Raw genomic sequence first — 23,198 nt, forward strand, 5'->3', positions numbered from 1 at the left:
GGGAGGGGGAAGGGAATGGTTTATTTCCCTTTGTTGTGAGACTCAAGGAATTTGGGTCTTGGGACCCCCAGGGAAGGTTTTGGGGGGAGACCAGAGTCTATCAGGTGCTCTACTCTAAGTCCTGATGGGTGGCAGCCTATCAGATCTAAGCTGGTAATTAAGCTTAGGGGAATTCATGCTAGTACCCATATTTTGGACGCTAAGGTCCAGAATTGGGAATTATACTTGACAAGTCCCCATGCAGGGAGTGAGATCTGCAGGGATCAGGGAGTGTAGGGGCAGCAATAAGGGAAAATAGCTCTAAGTACTGCCTATATGGCGTAGTTAACAGCAGGCACATCAGCATCACATAGCTAACACTCGTGCTATTATAGTGATGAGAACAACCAAAAATGTTTTGTGGTAAATTAATTTTGAAGTCTTCCTTGATCCCTCTTTTGCTTCAGCTGTAGCCTTCGTGTTTTGATTACCTTTGCTACCTGCCTTCCACTCCCCTCTATTTCTATTGAGATATGGCATGTCATTTGAAATCCTGGTATCAGACTCCAGTGTTAAAGGAATCCTGCTCCTTTTAAAGATGCTGGTTAATTTTTGTAAGGCAAAGCCTATTTTCTTTAATTGTTGTTTTTGTTCCTGTGGTCCACAAAGGATTCCACAGCTGTGGAATCATGGGAAAATTTGTGGTCCTGTTAATTGTGGGGTGCCATTTGTATTGCTGTAGTCAAAAGGTCTGCCAGCATTTCCATTATAAACCCCATTGCAGTGGTTTATGGCTCAACCATAAAAATCAGTTGCTGCCTTATAATGTCCCAACCAGGCAGTGATTTGTTTTTTATTTTAAATTTGGGTGATAGGGAGAAATTTAACTTTTTTTAAAATATGAAGGTAATGAATAAATAACTAAAATTTAGGATACGTGCTACTTTGTATTCCCATAATTCACAGCTTAATTTTTAAACTAAAACATAGCCAACCATTAATTCATAATGTGTGTGCACATGCATGCTTTTGGCTAGTGGGAAACAAGACTAATTAAACTGATAAGGTATTGGAGATGCATTTAACTGCAGATTAGTTAGACTGAAGTTCTCTAGAGAAACAATTTTATGTTTGTTGGATCAAAGATCAACTCTTGAAATGGTTCCTAAAAATGGATTCAAGTGAAAGAATTCCAAAGAAATGATTATTTATTGATGTCTGCAGCACCATTCTGAAGGGTGAAGGTGCTTTGCAGAAATATAAACAATATTTACACAGAAATCACCCATCACTGAAATGTGGCTATGACAAAACAGTTTCTTGCTGGAAGTGAAAGAAAAATTTCCATGTGTAGTCACTGGGGAATTAAGTAGGCAGAATGTTGTCATCCGTACAGGTATTTTAGTTAGAATACAGAAACCACCACCTCTTAATCTTGTGAGATGTACTATAGGAACTTAAAAGGCCACAGCCACTTAAGTGCTCTTAGCTTTACATCTCTGCTGATGAACAGAGCCTTTAACAGTATGGTGCTCCCTGGCATCATGCTGGGGAGTTTACTCAGTCAGGACCCCATTCAGCAAAACACTTAACACACATGCAGAAGTCTCATTGAAGTTAGTGAATCTTCAGCATGTTCTTAAAACTATGCACATGCCTACATTTTTATTGAATAGGGATCTATTTAAGCATGTGATTAAGGGTTTCAGTACTAGAAGGAGGATCTGTCACCTGCTAATTAAAACCCACTTCTTGATGCACCAGAATTTATTCCCCCAGTGTTCCCCTGTGGTGCAGAGGAGAAAGTGTCTAGGTCTCCTGTAACCATCCCAATACCCATCACAAGCTAAATGAGTCAACAATATAACCTTGCAAGAAAAGCAAACATCTTTCTGGGATGTATTAGCAGGGGTGTTGTAAGCAAGACACATGAAGTAATTCTTCCACTCTACTCCATGCAGATTAGGCCTCAACTGGAGTATTGTGACCAATTCTGGGTGCCGCTTCTCAGGAAAAATGTGGATAAATTGGAGAAAGTCCAGAGAAGAGCAACAAATATGATTAAACGTCTAGAAAACATGACCTGTGAGGGAAGATTGAAAAAAACTGTGTTTCTTTAGTCTAGAGAAGACTGAGAGGGGACATAACTTTCAAGTACATAAAAGGATGTTACAAGGAGGAAGGAGAAAAAATGTTCTCCTTAACCTCTGAGGATAGGACAAGATGTAATGGGCTTAAATTGTAGCAAGTGCAGTTTATGTTGAACATTATGAAAAACTTCCTGTGAGAGTGGTTAAGCACTGGAATAAATAAACCTCTATGGAGGTTGTGGAATCTGCATCATTAGAGATTTTTAAGAGCAGGTTAGACAGACACCTGTCAGGGATGGTCTAGAGATAATACTTAGTCCTGCCATGAGTGCCGAGGACTTTGACTGGATGACCTTTCGCGGTCCCTTCAAGTCCTATGGATTCTATGTTCCACGTCTCATCATGCCCACTGTTCTGCCTTCCCCCTGTTTTATTTAACGCTTTGTTTGCAGTGCCTTTCATCTTTGCTGGATGTACTTTTATTTAGAACCAGACTAAATATATTTCCTAAAAAAGAAAAGGGACCAGTGAAATCTAGCAGTATATTGAATTGGAAAGAGGTCTCCTGAAGCATTGCATAGGCTGGTATTAATTCCAGTCTAATGTAACATTCTTGATGATAATGATCTGGAACTAGTTCAGTTTGGTGTCTGAGAGTTCTGTAGGTTTCAGTAGTGAAGGAACTTGCAGGGAAAGGAATAAATTACTTTTGCTCCATAGGAAGCAATGATTCGTGCATTCATATAATGGGCGATCCAGCATCAGCCCCAACTTAACACATGAGTGATGGATGTTAATAGAACTATTTACATACCTAAAGCCATGCAAGACTGGGGCTTCTGTCATTTGACTGAACAGTAGAAATAGTTTACATCCTATGTTATGATTTGCATCGCAGTAGCCTCTGGAGGGCCTAATCAGGGCCTTGTTATACTAGGTACTGCACACACAACAAAAAGCCTACCCCAAAGTCCTTATAGTCTATGCAAAGTAATTTGTTAGGCATTTTTAACAGACAAACATTTGAGATGGGATCTGCTGCTTAGAAGATAAAAGTATTCCAAAAAAAATACAATTTATTATAGACATTTCATTTCATAAGCAAATTCACTCTCAAAATACTTAGTATTTTACATCTTTACTAAATAATGAGAACAAAGTGGGAAAAGTAAAAATGTAATTTACGTTAATTTGACATACATTAATGATGATAACCTTAGAGTGTAAATTAGGAGTCAGAAAACATATCATCAAGAGAGGCATAAAACAAGAGTTGGTGGTAATTCAAATGGTGGACAGTGCAGTTGAGTCAAAATAAGGGACCCATAAAGTGTTGTATCAGAGTTAGGAACACAGATAAGTGTTGAGGACGATAGGTAATTTAGAAAGTATATACAGAAATTCAAATAATATCTCTGCGGGCTGTGTGTTCCAGAGAATAGGACACAGGAAGGGGAATCAGACAAGGGTTCTGTTCCTAGCACTCCCACTGATTCATTGTGTAACCGTGGCCAATTCACTTTACCCTTCTGTGTTTCATTTTCCCCTTTCTAAAATGAAGATAATAATAGTAATTAAACTTCAGTGCTTTGAGAGTTACAGGTGTGACAGTATACCCCATAAGGCTTGGGGTGGGGGAGAGTGCTCATAAATGTATGTATGATATAACTGGAATCAGGTTTTGCTATATATGCCATGTAACACATCTATGTAAAAGTTATGATCTACTGGTTATGTTCATCCTAGTTGTATGTAGGCACCATTTGTGTGTTCAGAGTTATGTACATTGGCTGTATAATTGCTTGATTTCTAAGTAGCCTTAGGCCATGGCTACACTGGCGCTTTACAGCGCTGCAACTTTCGCGCTCAGGGGTGTGAAAAAACACCCCCCTGAGCGCTGCAAGATACAGCGCTGTAAAGCCTCAGTGTAATCAGTGCCGCAGTGCTGGTAGCACGGCTTCCAGCGCTGCAAGCTACACCTGTAAAGGATGCAGTTTACATGCAGCGCTGGGAGAGAGCTCCGACCACACTCACACTTCAAAGCGCTGCCGTGGCAGCGTTCCCGCAGCGCTGCCGCAGCAGCACTTTGACATGTCAAGTGTAGCCATACCCTTAGTTAGAATATTTGGTCACTTCTTGGGAAAGGAATGTGCAAATTAGATGCTCAATGAGGAAGCAGTTAACAGACAAAAGAGCTTGGAAGGCTCCAATCCACATAAGTCTTCCTGGAGACATAGAAGATACTATGTGGACAATGGCTTCTGCATGTAAAGACTGAGTCATGCATGGACATGTGACTTGCCCAGGTGACTCCAGAACTCCATCTTGGAGCTGGACTTTGCATAGGAGTGAGCAGCCTTTTCAAAACAAAGTAGCATTTATTAGTCAACTGGAATACAGCAGCGGGAAGTCCTTAGCTTAGTATAGAGAAGCAAAGGTTAAGACAGAGTTCTAACTGGCAAGCATCAGGGCTCCATCCACCCAATCTGCTACAGAAGCCTTTTTGGCTCTCATAGACTTTAAGGTTAGAGGGGAATACTTGTGATCATTTAGTCTGACCTCCTGCACATTGCAGGCCACAGAACCTCACCCACCTGCTCAGTCTCTCATTGCCAGGTGAGAGCTCTTATGTCTCCCAAGGCCAGCTCTTATTGTACTCTCAACTCTTGGTCCATTGTTTTCTTCTTGCAGAGATTCCTGTTGATAGGTGTCAGTTGTTCAGTCCCTGGGGTTCCCCTTGGCTTTCTGGATCCTCCACTGATGTAGTTTAGTTTCAGCCAATCCTTAATGACCTATTTATACCACCCCAGCCAGTTACATGATACAAACCGCTCATATCTCCTCCTCTGCCTCAGAGTAGCATTTAGTCCTTCTGTATTCATTGGGCTGGAATCCTAGGTCATGTAAGTCACTTGCATGCATAGCATTCTTAAAAATATTACCGAAAATTCCTGTTTGACCACGGGGCGGGGGTGGGGGGGAATACCTTTGTTTATATTGATAAGTTTTTTGGGGGGGACCTCAAACACTGGGTTTAAAAGATTTTGACCAGCTGTCATGCTAAGTGTTGATGTTATGTTGTTTTGTTTAGTTCAGTTCCCAAATACGGCAAGACCAGACAAAATCACTAATGAGTTTAGTTACTCCTGAGTAAGTACAAGTACGGCAGCTGTACACATAGAAAACTACCCACAGCTGATTAAAACCCCAGTACAGTAAAGTATTCCCTATACATACTTAACATTAAACATGTGTTTAAGTGCTTTGCTGAGTTAGGTCTTAAATGCAAAAGTGAAGTCAAACCATTTAAATTAGTGGTAGAAAACATTTAGCATTGCTTACTTTTTATAGGTCCCTAAGTGTCTACACAGAGTGGGCTGAGGGTTGGGGGAGCCCCTTCCATAGGCTAAACAGGAGGCCAGGATCTGACCAACAGTCTTGGTTTTTTAGAAAAAAAGTTTACAGTATCACCTGTTTTTTCAGATGACACATCTCATTCTCATTGTGACCTGTTTTTCCTTAACTCTACACACACAAAAGCATGCCTCATTTGCATACAAAGTTTCATTGTGCACCTACATGGTCATTTGCAAATACTTAAATTAGAAGCCTATCTGTTTATGAACTAATCATATTTGGGTGTGTAAACATGCACGTTTAGATTTGAAAAGTAGGCTCTTGATGACCAAATTTGTTCCCAATAATAAGTAAATTCTGTTGTCCCTTGAGACATCATAAGAAAAAGTAGCAAGTGTGTGTTTTTGTGCTGCTAAATTTTCACTCACAGTTATGTAACAATGGCCAAAATCTGCCTAAATGTTGCATTTAGAGTATATTTACAATGTTTTAACCTATTTCTGCAAGTCAAATGAACTACTCTGTTGAAAACCAACTTTGTTAATGCATAGTTCTTTCATAAATGATATTACATTTGTGGCAAAGTACCTGCTTCTTCTCTGCTGGCTCAGTCCCTTGTTGCCTTGGAGCCACAGGCTTTGGCAAAGCAAAAGTCCTTCCCGGTCATGCAGGGTCTGGCTGATCCTGAGGCCTTGTCTACACCACAAAGTTGCAGCGCTGGTGAAGGAGTTATAGCGCTGCAACTTAGGAGGTGTACACATCTGCAGGGCATCACCAGTGCTGCAACTCCCTGTTTGCAGCACTGGCCGTACACCCGTTGAAACTCGGGTGTAGAGGATCCAGCGCTGGTGATCCAGCGCTGGTCATCAGGTGTAAACACTCACCAGCGTTTTTCCTGACCTCCATGGAATAAACAGGTATCCCAGCAAACCAGAGGAAGCCTCTCTGGTAATCAAGCAGGTCTCCTTCCCAGCGGTTTGCTCCGGTGTTCCCCGAACCCCCGTGCAAGCAGGTCTCCTTCCCAGTGGTTTGCTCCGGTGTTTTTTGAACCCCTGTGCAAGCAGATCTCCCTCCCCGCGGTGTGCTGTCGCGTTCCCCTAACCCCCGTGCAAGCAGGTCTCCTTCCCAGCGGTTTGCTCCGGTGTTCCCCGAACTCCCGTGCAAGCAGGTCTCCTTCCCAGCGGTTTGCTCCGGTGTTCCCCGAACCCCCCTGCAAGCAGGTCTCCTTCCCAGCGGTTTGCTCCGATGTTTTTTGAACCCCCGTGCAAGCAGATCTCCTTCCCCGCGGTGTGCTGTCGCATTCCCCGAACCCCCCTGCAAACCGCGGGGAAGGAGATCTGCTTGCACGGGGGTTCGGGGAACACCGAAGCAAACTGCTGGGAAGGAGACCTGCTTGCAGGGGGGTTCAGGGAACACCGGAGCAAACCACTGGGAAGGAGACCTGCTTGCACAGGGGTTCGGGGAACGCGAGAACAAACCGCGGGGAAGGAGACCTGCTTCCCCGCGGTTTGCTCTCGCGTTCCCCTAACCCCCCTTGAACCCGCCCAACAGCGCTGCAGTGTGGCCACATCTAACACCACTTGCAGCGCTGGTTGCTGTAAGTGTGACCACTCTGCAGCACTGGCCCTATACAGCTGTACTAATACAGCTGTAACAACCAGCGCTGCAAAATTGTAGATGTAGACATACCCTCAGTCAGTCCCTTGCTCTGTTTTTCTCTCCTTCTGGGGAGAGTGCAATCTTCCTTGCAGGAAGAGTTTCAGAGTCCTGCTGCAGCTACTCTACTTCTCTTTCTCTCTCAATCCCCTCCCCCTCTGCTTCCCTGCCAGGGAGGGTTTAAAAGGGTCCCCAGCAATTGGGGCCAGCTGAAGCTAATTAGTTCCCTGGTTAGCCCTGTTGCTGCTGAACCTTATTTCTCCATGGCTATCTCCCCTCAGTGGATAGGGGGAGGCCTTTTAACCCCTCTGGGACTAATTACTACCCCTCTCCTGGTAGCTAATTGTCCTGAGTTTGCCACACATTACTATTTTAATTCAATGGAATGACCAATTGCATTATTAGGAATAAAAATGTGTGATTAACTTTTAATTGGCTGTTTCTGCCAAAAGGCTGCTGATGTAAAATACTACTCTGATGCGTCAGACTTAAATGTATTGCAGTTGTCATCAGGATTATACCAATAACCTAAAACAACTTAGCTATGCATAGGAAGTTTTGAAATTCTTAAGGTGGCTGTTGTTTTTTTTCCAGGATACTACCACTTCTATTTTAGCTCTGTGTATGAATTCCTACCTTTCCACATTGACTGCATCTTTTACTCCTTACTCCCAGATAGCAGAGGACAGTAGGTTGTCACTATCTAAAACATGAGATGCACAAAATGCCTTCTTTGGTTAAAAATAATCCTACTTGTACATATTTTCTTTTACTCCATTGTAGTTGTTTGATATAATATACCCGTTCACTTGCTTCCTGCCCTGTCCAGAAGTTTAAATTCAGAGAGGATGCATAGTCTAGGTTTTAGAGCAGTGAATTTGGAGGAACTAGCAGACTAGGGTTCTATGTTCCCAGCTCTGCGACTGACTTACTGCATGAAGAGTATGAAGTCACAATTGCTGTATTCAAAGATAATTACCCCATTCAGGCTCACAAGAATCTCATAATGAAATTGAAATCCCAGCTGCAACTGGAGCTTGCAGCAGCAGAGGCCAGATTTCAAGGAAGAAACATTAGCTAGCTACCTTGTTGGCTTGTGGCAAAATGCCTCCCTGCAGTACACTATTTATTTTAAACTTGGCCATTCTCAACAGAAGACACACAGCATTACATAAGAAATTCAAAACTTCTATTGTAAGCCTTAAGACCTTCAGTTCATGTTTTCTTTCTATTATCATGGTCAACATTTGCTTTGAGGGGAAAAGATAAATAAAAAATAAACTCTATTAAGCAACTTCCTACAAAAAACAACTGTAGGGGGTTTTGTTTGCTTGTTTTTTAGGAATATAGAAAAATCAGTTGAAGCAACATTGACTCAAATGTGTTATTGAGGAGCAATACTGATTGCAAAGTTGTACAATTCTAACAGGTCTACTAAGCTGCTCAACAAATCTCCTACAGATTATATAAAGAAGAAAATGAATGAATGGGTTACAACTGTAGTTATTAAATGTTCAAACTATACTGTAAAAAGGGATGCCTAAAATTCTCCATTAAATTCTAGAAGGTGTCAGTGTGGATTTGATTCAAATCACTAGTCAGGAAGACTCAATTTAATCATGGATTTCTACATAAGAGTGCATTCTTGTTGGTTGTTGTAACCTTAATACATATTCTTCACAACTCAGAGATAGATGAAGGTTTCATTTTTAGAAGATACACACTATACGTTTTGAAGTGATTTATTTTGAAAACTTTTCCGAGTAGTTTTACAGTTATATCAGAAAATGTTATTTCATTTACCAAAGGTAATTGAAGCAGATACTTATGAAGTCATTGGGAAGTGAACTATCTCCAATTCAACAAGTTAATCATTAATATTTGGGGGATTTTCTTGCCATGCTGTATTAGGAGGAGATCACCACCAGACAGGCATTTAAATTGTTTTATTTAACTAAAACAATAAAGTTATGTATTCTGGATTTTTTTCTTCAACAGCAAATATAAAATATTTTAACAAAAGAATTATATGAATTTTTTGAATTTAGTTAAAAACTAACCTGATTTTTAAAAACTTGAATATTTAACTGAAATAGTTAAATGAAATATTTAAAAAAAAATTAAATTGACTGGTCAGCAAGGTCAACATGAGAAACTTAAAATATTGGCTTCTGCAGCTAACTCAGTCATCACCAGCTTCATTTTCCTGTTTGTCCATAATCTGGAAAAGAAAAACAAGCTTTCCTGCTTTTTCAGGTCCCAAACAATTTCTCAATTTGGAATGAACTAGTCCTAAGGAAGACTACACCGGCGGAAGAAGCTGCTACTGTTAAAAGTTAGATCATCACTACAACAGTCTCTGAATTCAAGTGCTTAAGTGACTTCCACCAGTTCACTGGTGTGACTTTCTTTAAAACATCATCAGCAAACATATATTTCTTGGATGGTTCACTCTTAGCTCTGAAGTTTATTATAGTTGGCATTATGGAGGGATGATTGCTGGATGTCCATGTCATAGCCAGCTCTTCTTCAGTAGTTAAGGTTCAACCCTAGTACCGAGTATTGAGATATTTGCAAGAAAATGAGCTGGAGATAGTGCTTGTTCCATTCTTTTTTTTAATGCTTGTAATTTAATTCTGTCATTGCATATTTCTCTTTTTAAGATCTCACTCAGTCCCTTCCAAATTTCAACAGCGTCAGCAATAAAATGGCTATTTCCCTGCATTTTGTTCAAGGCTACAGAAATAGGTTTCAGGGTACTCAGCACATGTTCAATATTTCTCTTAAGCCCAATGTTGAGAACTTTGGCTGTGACAGTGCCTTCTATTTTTTCAGGATTTTGTTCACAAACTGTCATCACTAGGCCAGTTCTTGATATAGTGCTCAAAACAGTCCACTACTGAGTTCCATTGCACATCTTGTGGGAGAGTTAGCTTGGTTCCTCCCAGTTTTTTCAGAGCAGCTGCTGCAAAGTGGTTGTAACAGAAGTATTTTGCAATTTGAACATTAGCCTTTATTTCTGGAACACTGAAGTCTTTGGTTAGGAGGTGCATCAAATGAGCACTGCAATCGTATGTTATTAGCTTGGGACTCTCTCAAATAATTTCTTCTCATCTTGGATACATTTGCAGCATTGTCTGTGACCAAGCTGCATACTGGATATTTGATTTTTTTTCCACAGTTTGTTATAGCTTTTATTGCTACTTCTTGTAAGTATTCTGCTGTGTGTGCATTTCCTGAGGTATCAATTGTTTCTGTAAGGAAGACATTCCCTTCTTCTGTTGTCACACAAGCACATACAACAGGATCATTGTGGACAGCGCTCCACCGATCAAGACTCAGGTTAACAATGTCACCCTCTAGACCTTTGTAATTCATAATATAGCACAGCTCTTTTTAAACAAACACTTGGGTTCAAATTAAATAGCTGAGCAATCATGGATACTTCTAAAATATCCACATGGGAAGAGCTGTTTCACTGCATTTTTGTTGTGTTGTATAAACTAAAGGCAGTGTTATATAGGACAGAGAGGAATGTAACATAGTAATGATGATGCTCTTGCAAACACCAGTTTGATAGATGAAGATATGCAGGCAAGTTTAAACCAGGATGAAAAAAATTCTAAGGAATCCTGAACAGCTACTTCAGAAGAAGTTATTTTCATTAATATTAAAATGTTCATGACTTCAACGGTCAGTTAAATTAATATTGTTTTTCTTTTCTTCCCCTCTTAGTTAACACTGCCAACGTTTCCAGTTGTTGTGAAGATTGGACATGCTCATTCAGGCATGGGAAAGGTGCAGGTCCTATTTATATATATGCTAGTGGTTTTCTGGTGCTAGTCTACATTTTAATTGTCTAAATATTAACACCTACTGTGGAGAAGTTTATATATTTTAAAACTTGTGAGCTGGCCAAATTCCAACTCAGGGTTCTGATTCTGCAAAGCCTTACTTGGGTCCCTATTCAGGACAGTACTTAAGCATCTGCTTACATCACCAGACAGCTTAAATTCTGGTCTTGAGAAGTGGACTTAAGCACATGCTCAAATGCTTTCCTGAATCAGGGCCTTATATGATAATTTTGTTGCCTGCAGCAGAACTACTTGAAAAGTCAGGTTTATAAACACAAGTAAAGATTTGCAGGTCTGAGAATCTGGTGAATAAAATTTTCCTACATCTTCCTAAATTCCCATAGTAGTTTCAATTGGATACAGTATTTTTCTTCATTTCCTGTCCTGTAGCGTTGCAGCACACTTACTGCATTCAAACCAGAGGCAACTGCATTTCACTGGTGGGTGAAACAATTTCTATATCACTTACATCTCACAGTGATGGTTTGAGTGTATGGCTCAATTATGCTTCCACTGATGTCAATGGGTGCAGGTACTCAATTGGTAGACAAAGTGCTAAGAGATCTTCAAATGAAAAAGGATTTAACAGGGCAAAGTGTCATCAAATGACACTTATCCCCTTGGATTTCCAAAAATTCTATGAATGAAATATCAGCCGTTGAATAGCAGAAAATTGATTTTTGTCATTTGCATGTTTATTGACTAAATATAGACACAAACAGAAATATCCCATGATGGAACCATGTAATTGCTTAAACATCCTTACTAGGAGTTGATTGGCTTAACCAGCCAATCTTTTTTTAAGAGGTCTATAAATATACTTGAATTTAAAAAACAAAACCAAGAACCTTTTTATCTTATCCACATTGTTACTTTACCACGCTGGATGTTCTTACTCTTTTGATTTGAGGAAAATTTGTGAACTTCTCTTTGTCTGAGGGTTTTTTAATGTTAGTCACTCCATTATTCCTCCTCTTCCACCTACATTGGTTCTTTAATGATATTCTTTCTATACCATCTAACTTTTTCCTTATATTCATAATTTTTCCACTACAGTGGCCAAATACTGTTCTCAAATATTTGAATGCGACTCCCACTTAAGTGTTTATACCATTAAAGACTTTGGCATTAGTACATTGTATCTATCTATCTCTCAATCAATCAAGTTTCTAGAAAAGGATTTAGGAAAAATCAGCCTTTCAATTCTTTTTAAAATTCTCTTGTGATTTGGAATAAGAGAAAGTGAATGGTAAAAATTAAGTTTTATTGTGAACACACAATTTAAACTGTAGACAGGAGGAGGAATTGGGAATGAGATTTTACAGATTTAATTAAATTGTAATCTCTTTACTCTCATCCATTTTGCAGATCAGAATCTTAATAAAAAGGCATTTTATTAATACACCTCTACCCCGATATAACACGAATTTGGATATAATGTGGTAAAGCAGCGCTCCAGGGGGGTGGGGCTGTGCACTCTGGTGGATCAAAGCAAGTTTGATACAATGCGGTTTCACCTATAACATGATAAGATTTTTTTGGCTCCTGAGGACAGCGTTATATTGGGGTAGAAGTGTACTTGTAAATTCAGCCTGGTGTGTAAGAAGCGTAATGCCTGTGGAAATCTCTGGGCCAAATATATTTCAGAATTTAGTGTAATAAAAGTGCCAGGTACATATGACTTGCATCCCATAACAGTTACTGTGAGGGAATGTTACCCATATTTGTACATTACCTACTTAATGCCAAATCAGCGCAGTATCATTTTTCTACTTGAATATATTTTCTGACCAGCTTACACAGATTCCTAACCATCACCATTGAATTTGGCCTATAAAATGTTCTAGTTTGTTGGATAAAATTTTCATTTCAATCCAAAAGTTGGTGGAAATGGCTAAAGTTGTGATAATATAATTGGGCTACTTTTACATCAAAGCTGCTACAGATTTTGAATCCAGGCACTTATAGTTAACATTGAGCTTGGTCCAGTTCCCATTGGGTCAGTGGTGAAACTCCCATAGACTTCAGTTGGAGCAGGATATGGCCCACTGTGCAAGTTATTACACTCAACATTCTTCTGATATACATGGTTACACCTTGAAAAAACTACGAACTCATCCTTCAAGATACTGAGCTATTTTTGTCAGATGATGAGTGCCCTCAGCTTCTATTGAGCCTGAGTTCAGTTAAGTTCAGTTCAGAACACTTAGGACCTTGGAGGACTGGTTCCTGACTATCAAAACATTTTTAAAACATTGATGTAAAGTTTGGGTACACCCAACACATGCCTTTGCAAACATTCAGTTTTCACATTATTCCTCAAAATCTTCATTAGTATGCCTGTCACCTTATTTAGAAGTACAACACAGATACTAAATATCCAATAGGTGTATTTACTTATCTCAAAATTAAATATGAAATCCTATAAGCAACCATTTGTGTTTTGGGCTCTAATGAAGATGCATGAAGGCCAGAACAGCTGAACCACATTGGATTAAGACTACAGAATTCAATCCTTTAACAAACATCTCCCAGTCAGGAGAGGTGTCTTGCAACATAATGGTATAAACAGACTCCAGAATTCATGGTTAGATAATGCAATTAGTTTTTTCCTTGTTTGGTTTGGTTGGGTTTTTGTATTCCTTTCCTTCCTTCCTCTTATTATAACTGATCCATCCCACACAGAAATACTGTTCACTGCATCCTTAAAACTGAAATGCCAAAGTGCTACAATAAAATACCTAGAAAAAACTATTCCTGGAGATTGTTTATGTGACACAAAAATAAACATCAGTATTTTATAAGGGTTTCCTCCAACAAAACGTAATGTCGATACTTGATAACTGCCTTCTACAACAGTGAAGGTTAAATTTCCGGCTAGAAATTACACATCTTATTGCAGGAATATTTTTGCCATATTCTAGTTTTGACAACTACAGCTTTTTTTACATATCAGATAAATTGTCCATTCTTTGTTTTGTAATCTAACACTATAAAAAGTAATATTTCTCACAGGAGTCATTTGCAATTGCATTTTACAGTACATGCTTAACTATTGTTCTTGTTATTTTTCTCTTCCTCATGCTGTTTGTGTTATGACAACAGGTTAAGGTAGACAACCACTACGACTTTCAGGACATAGCCAGTGTGGTAGCACTTACCCAAACCTACGCCACCACTGAACCTTTCATAGACTCCAAATACGACATCAGGATCCAAAAGATAGGCAGTAACTACAAAGCATACATGTGAGCCAAAAATTATCTCCTTTCATTTTCTGATTTCAATATTTACAAAGCACCACCAAAATTCACTTGATTGAAGTCTAATACCTCTTTTTTAATAGTCCTCTATTATCAGCACTTTTGGGAGGAAAGTATATTAGCCTTTTTTTAATTTGTTGATGGACATTTTCAATCATTTAAAAAGTATTAATATCTCAGCTGTTTCATGTTTATATTAATAATTTTGTTGAACTCTGTTTGTTACAGAAATAACAATGGAAATGCTCTGAGAGAATAAAATAAATAAATGTGATATTTCAAATGGAAAGCATACAGAGGTTATAAAACTGGAAATTAAAAGGGGTCTTGTGGAGAGTGCAAAAATGGACTTTACTTTCAAATGGTTTAAACTTTAAAGGATGGCAAAGTACTTTCTAATTATTTTTTTGGAGGGGGAATGGAGAGGGAGGAATTAAACACATGCTTAGGACGTTCCAAAATGGTTACCTACAATTCCCATGTGGGCAGCAGTGAAAATAAGTTAAAGGCTTTACCGGGTACGCTGGAGTCCTGGGCAGGGGCGGGGCCTCAACTGGAAGAGGCGGGGCTTTTAAATCAAGATTTAAAGCTTCAGGGCTCCAGCTACCCCCAGAGCTACTAGCTGCAGTGGCAGCTGGGAGCTCCAGGACTCTGGGAGATTTAAAGGGCCCAGGGCTCTGGCCGCCACTACTGCACCGGAGCTCCAGGCCCTTTAAATCTCTGAGGGAGCCCTGCTGTCCTACCCCAGGGCTCCGGCAGCCGGGCTCAGGCGGTGATTTAAAGGTCCCAAGGCTCCCTGCAGCGGCGGGAGCCCTGGCCCTTTAAATCGCCAGCCTGGGGAAGCAGGTCGGGTCCAGCATGGTGTTCCGGCTTACTTTCACCTCTGCATGTGGGTCAGTTTTTTTATAGCAATTTCTCAAAATAGTTTCAGGGAACGAACAACAGGAAGTGTGGTCTGATTGTTTTATAGATGACTTTTTAAATCCCTTCAGCAACAAGACCCAATTTTTTTATTAAAATCTTTGAGACAACTTTAGGTCATTTTCATTCACAGAGGCCTGAATGTATAACTCTTAACTGATGGCACAGAATATTTCATTCTAACCACACCTGATATAACTGAGACTCCAATCTTGTAATGACCTTTAGTCAGAAGTACATAGAGCTCTTCTGTTGTCAGTAGAGCTTGGAGTGGGTGCTCACAGCTCTGTTTTTTCAGGGGTCACTGCAGGATCAAGACAAATTTATTACTCATAATTCAATTACTGATGCAATGGACACAATATCTATTGTATGCACCTAGAGAGTCCCATGATTTTGGAAAGGTGAAGGAATTCTTGTATATTAAATTTTTTTATTTCTTGTTATATTTGAGCTAAAGTACAGCCTAACTCCTAATTTTATTGGGCTCCAAGCAAACCAGAAACACTGAGATTAACACATCTCTACTATTTGTTTCAGAAAATGCTGCATTAATATACATAGTATGGATTTAAGCAAAAATACAAAAACACAGGAAAAAAAACAAATAGCAAATGAACTTCTGTAACAGAAAATACTCACTGGGACCAAGACTGGGTCTCTTGGAAATCCTTCCTGAAGATAATTCTTACAATAAAATTTCAGCAAAATGGCGGTAAAATGCTTTAAGCATTTTTGCAAATTTTCAGCCACAGTTCCCAGTATTAAGGTAGATGCTTAAGAATTTGAAAACAGCTGTGGCCTTATATGAAAAAATGACCCCATTGGACCTCCTTGTCAGCATCTTTCATCTGATGGCTCGGAAGGAGCACAGTTTTAACAGTAAGGTACAACTGCTGAATGGTTATGACACACAACCGTGCAGGACCAGCAGAAGCAGAGTCCATATGAGCAATTTGATGGTTCAGTAGTACAAGGTGGTGAGCTGCTCCTTCTTTGAGGTGTTGCACCTCCTCAGCAGTGGAGTTGATGGGAGTTTAGAGCACTCTGCGCTTTACAGGGCTGGGCCTTAGATTTGTTGCATAGACTGCAGACCAAACTTCTCTTAGGAGTCTCAGCCATATTTAACACATTTAACACTTTATTTTTTTTACTCTGAAAATGCAAATAGGAAAACAGACCTCAAAAACTGAATTAAAATGGTGGTGTGTTCCTCAGACTTTTTTAAAAATCTCCATTTTCTCCAAGATTGGGGATTGTGTCTGAACACTGTGAGCCTAGCTGTTATTCCCCTAGATTCTTATGAAGAAATATTGATCTGTTGTTATATACTCTAAAGCAAAATGAAAAGCAGGTGATTTACCAAATCACTGTGCAACACCTCATATGCATTAATGTAAGTTTTGTCAGTAGTATCTTGTTCTACAGCTGGTTCTCATTTTCTGCTATGACACAGAAACACAGTACTTAAAGAGCAACCACAGAAAATGCCAGCAGAACATTTGTTTTTGTAGTTTTAAAAGTGTTATTAAGAGCTTCTGTGTTGTAATTCTGTGGGAAATTGTGGTCTAAACTGGATCCATGACTCACAAAAAAAAGGGATGTTTAACATTTGTCAGTGGAGATTATAGCCAAAATGCAATGTTGGATCACTCCAAATACCCCAGCTCCTCAAAAGATTTCATGACACACACAACTACCAGTACAGGATTCATTACATCTGATTTCAAGGAAATGTAATTAAAAAGGGTGAAGCACAATGAAAACATACACATATGTACAAAAGTACCAACTGATCTTAAATCCCCACCCTCTCTTTCCAAGCACACATTGAGTCCATAATTCTCTGACCAAAACAACAAAACTAATGTCTAGTGTTCACATCAGTCTAAAGTAATAACCTGTACAGTAGTATCAACATACCACATTAGCATTGCAAGTACAGTGTATGGTAATTTATGCACCCCTTCATGGAGAAAAGTCACTGGCCAGAATAGAAATGCAAGTGCTTTTTCATCAAACTGGAGGGGGGTAAAAGCCTTTTAAACTTGAGCTAGCAGAAAGTGATATAATAATCTCAAACTCTTTGTTTCTTTTAAGATATTGCTTCTCCTCAAACTTCACAAGATGGATATGAGCTGAAAATACACATGATAGGCACAAGTGTAATGCATTTGAATGTGCTAGGACTTGATTCCCTAATTAATACATAATTACTCCATCTGTTTATTCAATTAATATATTTTAAAATCTTTTATTCTCTGGATTGACACCTCTTCCCAAGCTAATAATTAAGTTTACAGAAAGATGGAAACAAATCTATTGCCACTGTAATTCACTTCTCATAAATTACAGGTGTTGCTGTTCTTTTGCCAGCAGGAAACAAGAGGTCATAATTTAGACAGTTTGTATCCTTTGCCCATTTCTAGTACAGTCTTTACAATTACAGAATACATTCCTCTTCTCTGTACTATTCATCATCATTGGTTTAAAAAGTCAGAATGTTTTAAAAGGTACTCATTTATAAAATCTGATGATGATGCTCTATTATAGACATAAAAAGAGAGTAGCTTTTGTTTAGTGGGCTTTAAAATGACATCATTAGAAACAGAAGATTAATTTAATGTAATTTAATTTGAGAAGGATCCAGAATCAGGGCCTGAAGCTAGATCCAAATTTCACAGGTAGAGTCTATCTTGATTAGGGTCAAACTGGAACAATCACTCTGAACGGTCCTGAACCTTGGAGTGGTTCAAAATATGCATCTGAATATCACTGTTAGGGCCTAACTCTATAATTGGCTAAATGAAAGTTTGAGATGGATTTGATCTCTGGACCTGAAGCTTTCTTTGTCTCCTGTTATTTGCTATGCATTTAGAATTAGTTCACAATGTTGGTACATCCATACACACCACTCATAGTTGCAATTTCATAATAGTCTGTTACCAATATCACCAGTAAACAACAGTTGTCACAACAGTTATGAAAGTGAACAGGCAAAAGGGCATGGGGAACTGCCATTACCACACTTCATAAAACGTATGCATGATGTTTTACTGAGACTTATGTTATCAGTTGAATTCTTGACACTATGGATGTTATATTGTAAGCAGCAGGAGGAGAGAAACCGAGGTAACCATTGGTATCATATTTGTATGAAAATAAGATAAACTTAAGAGAGATGGTGAAGATGTCTGCTCAGTTTACTGACAATAAATGTAAGTGTGCAATAGGTACTCAGTTAATATTGTGTCTGTATTTTTTTTTCTCTCAGGAGGACTTCCATATCTGGAAACTGGAAGACAAACACTGGCTCTGCAATGTTGGAACAAATCGCTATGTCAGATAGGTCAGTGCAGCCTCCTGTATGGAATAATTAGAAATTTAAATAATTCTCATTTTAAATTAATTAAAAATTCCCATGGCCGATGCTAGTGCAATTAGTGTTAACTGAAGGTCCAAGAGTTCCTTTTGAAAAAGTCATTGAGATAATATGGCCAAGGTTTTCCAAACAGTGGATGCCTTAAAGGTAAGCTCCCACATCCTTATTTAGATTCCTAAATCTAAATCTATGCACTCACCTTCAAACAATCAGGATTCTATTCAAGCACTTCACCACCACAGCATTAGTCCACTGGTCACTTCTCCTCTTCTCCCCAGCAGACTTCTCCTCCTGGTATATTGTACTTTTCCTTTCCTGCATCCATCCATATATTTTCTTTACCTTGAGCTAAGTTTCTTTTCCTGTGCAACCAAACAGGCTGGTCTTAATTTCAGCCACACAAAGAATTTTCTTCTTTGTAGCCCTGCTGAATAGCATATTCTTTCCCTCGTGACCTCTACACTACATTGGGCTACACTGAGTTCTTCTCAGCTGCTGGGATGTACTGAGGCCTCTTCCATGATACCAGTGCAAGTGTTTTGTAAGGCTCTTAAACCCAATAAATGGATATTTCCTGCAGCCCTATCAAGCTCTTTCTTCCTTGCCATACCACTTTGAGCTTAGCCCCAGAACTCTGATATTGCTCACTTTTGTATGTTCCTCAGCTATGCCTAGGCCTCTGTCCCCTGAACACAGAGCTCTGGAGCCTTACGGCAGCTATGAGATTTTTCTTCTTTCTACTTCTGTAACTGTTGCCATTGTTTGAAGTTAAACAAATTATGCGCAGTAAAAATGTCCTATCCTTGTTTTCATGATGCTAAAGCATCTTCACCTTTTTGTAGAGTGGTTAGGTGGTGAAAAGGTAAAATAAAGTTTCTTCACCAATGACAACCTTTTTCCCTTCAGTGTCTCTGAATCTGGAAGCTACACTCATTCATTCCCACTTGTTAATTGACAGAGACAGGAAAGCCAGCCTTTTCTATAAGGGTGAAAAGGGATATCTCAGTGGTTTGAGCATTGGTCTGCTAAACAGACACAGTATTAACTGCTAAACTTGAGAGGGCTACTTAGGGAACTTGGGCAAAAAAATCAGTACTCGGTCCTGCTAGTGAAGGCAGGGGGCTGGACTCCATGACCTTTCAGGGTCCCTTCCAGTTTTATAAGATAGGTATATCTTCATATTTAAATTTAAGAAGGGGAATGACAGCTCCCTGCTGTCCAGCCCCTTCCCCCTTCCATCTAGACCAGGGATGGGCAAACTACAGCCCAGGGGCTGCATCTGGCCAGTCACATGTTTTAATCTGCCTCTCAAGCTCCTGCTGGGGAATGGGGTCCGGGGTTTGCCCCACTCCGCACGGCTCCCAGAAGCAGCAGCATGTCCCCTCTCCAACTCCTATGCAGACGGACAACCATGGGGCTCTGCATGCTGTCCCCACCCCAAGCACCACCCCTGCAACTCCCATTGGCTGGCAACCACGGCCAATGAGAGCTGCAGGGGCGGTGCCTGCAGATGGGACAGCACGCAGCGCAGCCTGGTCACACCTCTGCATAGGAGCCGGAAGGGGGGCATGCTGCTGCTTCCAGGAGCTGTTTGAGGTAAGCACTGTCTGGATCCTGCATCCCTGACCCTCTCCTGCACCTCAACCCCTTGCCCTAGTCCTGATCTCCGTCCTGCCCTCCGAAACCCTCGATCCCAGCCCGGAGCACCCACCTGCACCCCAACCTGGAGCTCCCTCCCACACCTGAACCCCTCATTTCTGGCCCACCCCAGAGCCCGCACCCCTAGCCAGAACCCTCACCCCCTCTTGCACCCTAACCCCCAATTTTGAGAGGATTCATGGCCTGTGATACAATTTCCATACCCAGATGTGGCCCTTGGGACAAAAAGTTTGCCCACTCCTGATCTAGACAGATCCCTCGGTGGGCGAGCATGGCAGTGATAGCTCTGGACTCTGAGGGGGAAGTGTAAGTGAGATGAAATGCGCCCTTGTTCTTCAGAGACTGAGACTACATCTTCCCTGACAAAAAAAAAGTGTGTTTACGAATATTAGCTATTCAGTTTAAAAATATTGTGGAGACTAGGCACTTTTACTGTGCAGTAAACTAGTCATCCCCAGGTGGGAGGGAGAGAACGGAAGTATAGTGCTGACCTCACCTAGCTACCTTATGGTAAACACTAGAAGTAGTTTGTCTCCACTTTGGATTTTACAGAGAAATAACTATCACACAGTTTTTGCACTATAAAAATATACCTTTTGCCAGCAAAGACAAAGCTTGAGATGAAAACAGAAATCCCTTCCCAAAAGCCAGTAACAGGAGAATGAACATCTACACCACACATATATACATGTGTATATACATTTTTTGTGCATTCACACTGAAATGCCTGCACCAGTGCAGGAAGGAGTAAACTCTACTTGCCAAGAATTAAGGGAATTTGAAAACAGACTCAGAATAATTAAGGGTTTGAGCTAATATCCTGAGATTTACGTATAATAATTGTCATGATTTGGAGTTGTCTGAATTTTTGTAGCTCCTTGGGTTGGCAACAGAAATCCCAGTCCACGTCCTGGAGACAGACTTAAAAAAATCAGAATCTGTTGAAATAATGAAAAGAGAATGTGCAGAGTACATGTGCTCTTTGCAGCTGTAGCATGTTCTCATTGACTCTTCCATTTCAGAAAGGTCCTTCTCACCAAACTAGAGGGCTCATCTCCCTTTCCACACCAAATGCTCCCTAAACATGTCCCACGGAACATTATCTTTTAGTTTTGAGTGTCCTTTCTTGGACACAGCAAATTATATTAGCTCTGGGAAAACTAGGACTGTGGCCTTTGGTCATACTTACCAGCCAACAAGCTCTTTCACCCAAGATCCCTCCTAATACCTGTAGTTGTCTTTGCAGCTTAGTGTTTTATTGGCAAAAGATGGAATGTCAAAAAATGCCTTCAGTAAAATCCAGTTGATGTTTTATGGCTTTCAAATGATAACTTCTTTAAAAGAGAAATAACATTGCCTTGCAAATACAAGCTTTGTGTTTCCCATTTTTTGCTAAACACACCTTGGCATTTTACAGCAAAAAAAAAAACACAGCTGTTGAAATTGGGAAGAATCCAAACATCACTAGTTTCAGACAAAAAGATTTTGCTCGAAGGAGAAACAGCAAAATTATTTTCATTGCCAAATGTTCCCAAAAGGATTTTTTTTAACAGTTGTACAAATTTCAAAGTACAGCATTCTGCCTAAAGTGAAACTTTTCTGCTGGAAAAGACTTGTAATAAGAAAATATTCAAAATGTGCACTAAGAAGTTTGCTGGTAGGGATACGATTACTTAAGATGTGTGAATAAAAGCTTTATCCCTCACAGCCCAACCTCTCCCTTCCCTTTGATCTTACAGTAAAATCTGAATCCTGTGTTTATTACATCAGTTTTTTTGCAGTGGAAATTTCTATGATGTGGCAAATTGATCCTTATGGCTCAAAGGCTGGATCAAAAAAGAGGAGGAGATGAGCTGTAAAGGAAACAGCTCCCATTTAAACTCAAATATTTGACCATTAGCTTACCGGGGTGGGGGGGGAGTGTGAATGGTAAATATCTTTTCTTTTAAAAAAAATGGGCTCATCAGCCTCTGAATTAGGAGAGCTGTAATATCAAACTCTATAAATTATTTCAGGATTGTATCATCAGGCACTATGGCCCATGTTCAGATAGGCTTTTAGTTAACAAAAGTTCTTGATACCACAGCTGCCATCTTTGATCTTATAGGCCAACTTCTTCCTTTGAGCATGGGCACATAACTCCCATTGTCTTCATCTAATTCTGCATGCTCATAACTGAAGGCACAGTACAGCTATGTGTGCCCTGGGATTTTATGACTCCCATCAAACACTATCCATTCTGTCCATGCCCCACCCTAGCAATTGCTTCATTTTTTTTCTGGCAAGAAAGTCCCACTTTGACTCAGTCACTGGTCAGTTATCTGGCCCTTCTACAGACATGAGCACAGGATGGACAGACCATTCTTGCATTGAGAACTTTGAGTTACTCCTTACTGTAAAGATGAACTATCCAGCCCAATCAACATATATTGTAAACATCCATCTTGTTTCTTTCTCTGAGGTTATAAATAAAATGTAATGCAAGAGGTAATGTGCTTAAGAGTCTAAAAAGGGCCTAACTTACCATATTACACTATCTAAAATATTTGAGGTAAGGAACACAAAATCAATATAACACTCAATATAGAAAAGTCTTGTAAAATGTAATAGTTTAATTGGCATTAAACCAAAACAGTTCTAGAAATATTAGTCCAAAAACCAACAGAAATTAGCAGATAATTATATCCTTTCTATAGCTTTTTTGGAACATCCTTTAAAATTCTTTAGGATGATCCAAAAATGTATATAACTGCTATAATATACAGTTGAATTCTACATAGGGGACCATACCACTACACTTCACTTGATGCCTCTACATTGTCCATTCTCATTGTGTTGGTTTAGTGTTAAATGATTTGTTCATAACCTGCCTCTGACAATGTTGAATACATTTATGGACAATAAAATATTGAAGATAAAGACACTCCCATGTTTCAAAACAGATTAGTTTTCCTGATAGAATAGTAAGAATAGCCAAAATTAAGAAGCAGCCTAGCCAGTGTCAGGCAACAGTTACGGAACAACATATTTGGAGCTC

At 39.7% G+C, this 23,198-nt stretch overlaps 1 protein-coding gene across 2 annotated transcripts in view; it reads left to right on the forward strand.

The window, feature by feature from the left end:
• SYN2 (synapsin II) overlaps positions 1 to 23,198 on the forward strand; it is a 435,882-nt gene that overhangs the window by 350,862 nt on the left and 61,822 nt on the right. For both annotated transcript variants that reach the window (XM_030569938.1, XM_030569939.1), the window contains exons 6-8: positions 10,818 to 10,880; positions 14,042 to 14,184; positions 18,395 to 18,469. In XM_030569938.1, coding sequence (XP_030425798.1) covers positions 10,818 to 10,880; positions 14,042 to 14,184; positions 18,395 to 18,469 — 281 coding nt within the window. The remainder of the gene's footprint in view (positions 1 to 10,817; positions 10,881 to 14,041; positions 14,185 to 18,394; positions 18,470 to 23,198) is intronic.

Source organism: Gopherus evgoodei, chromosome 7, assembly GCF_007399415.2.
Source record: "Gopherus evgoodei ecotype Sinaloan lineage chromosome 7, rGopEvg1_v1.p, whole genome shotgun sequence".
Lineage (NCBI taxonomy): Eukaryota > Metazoa > Chordata > Testudines > Testudinidae > Gopherus > Gopherus evgoodei.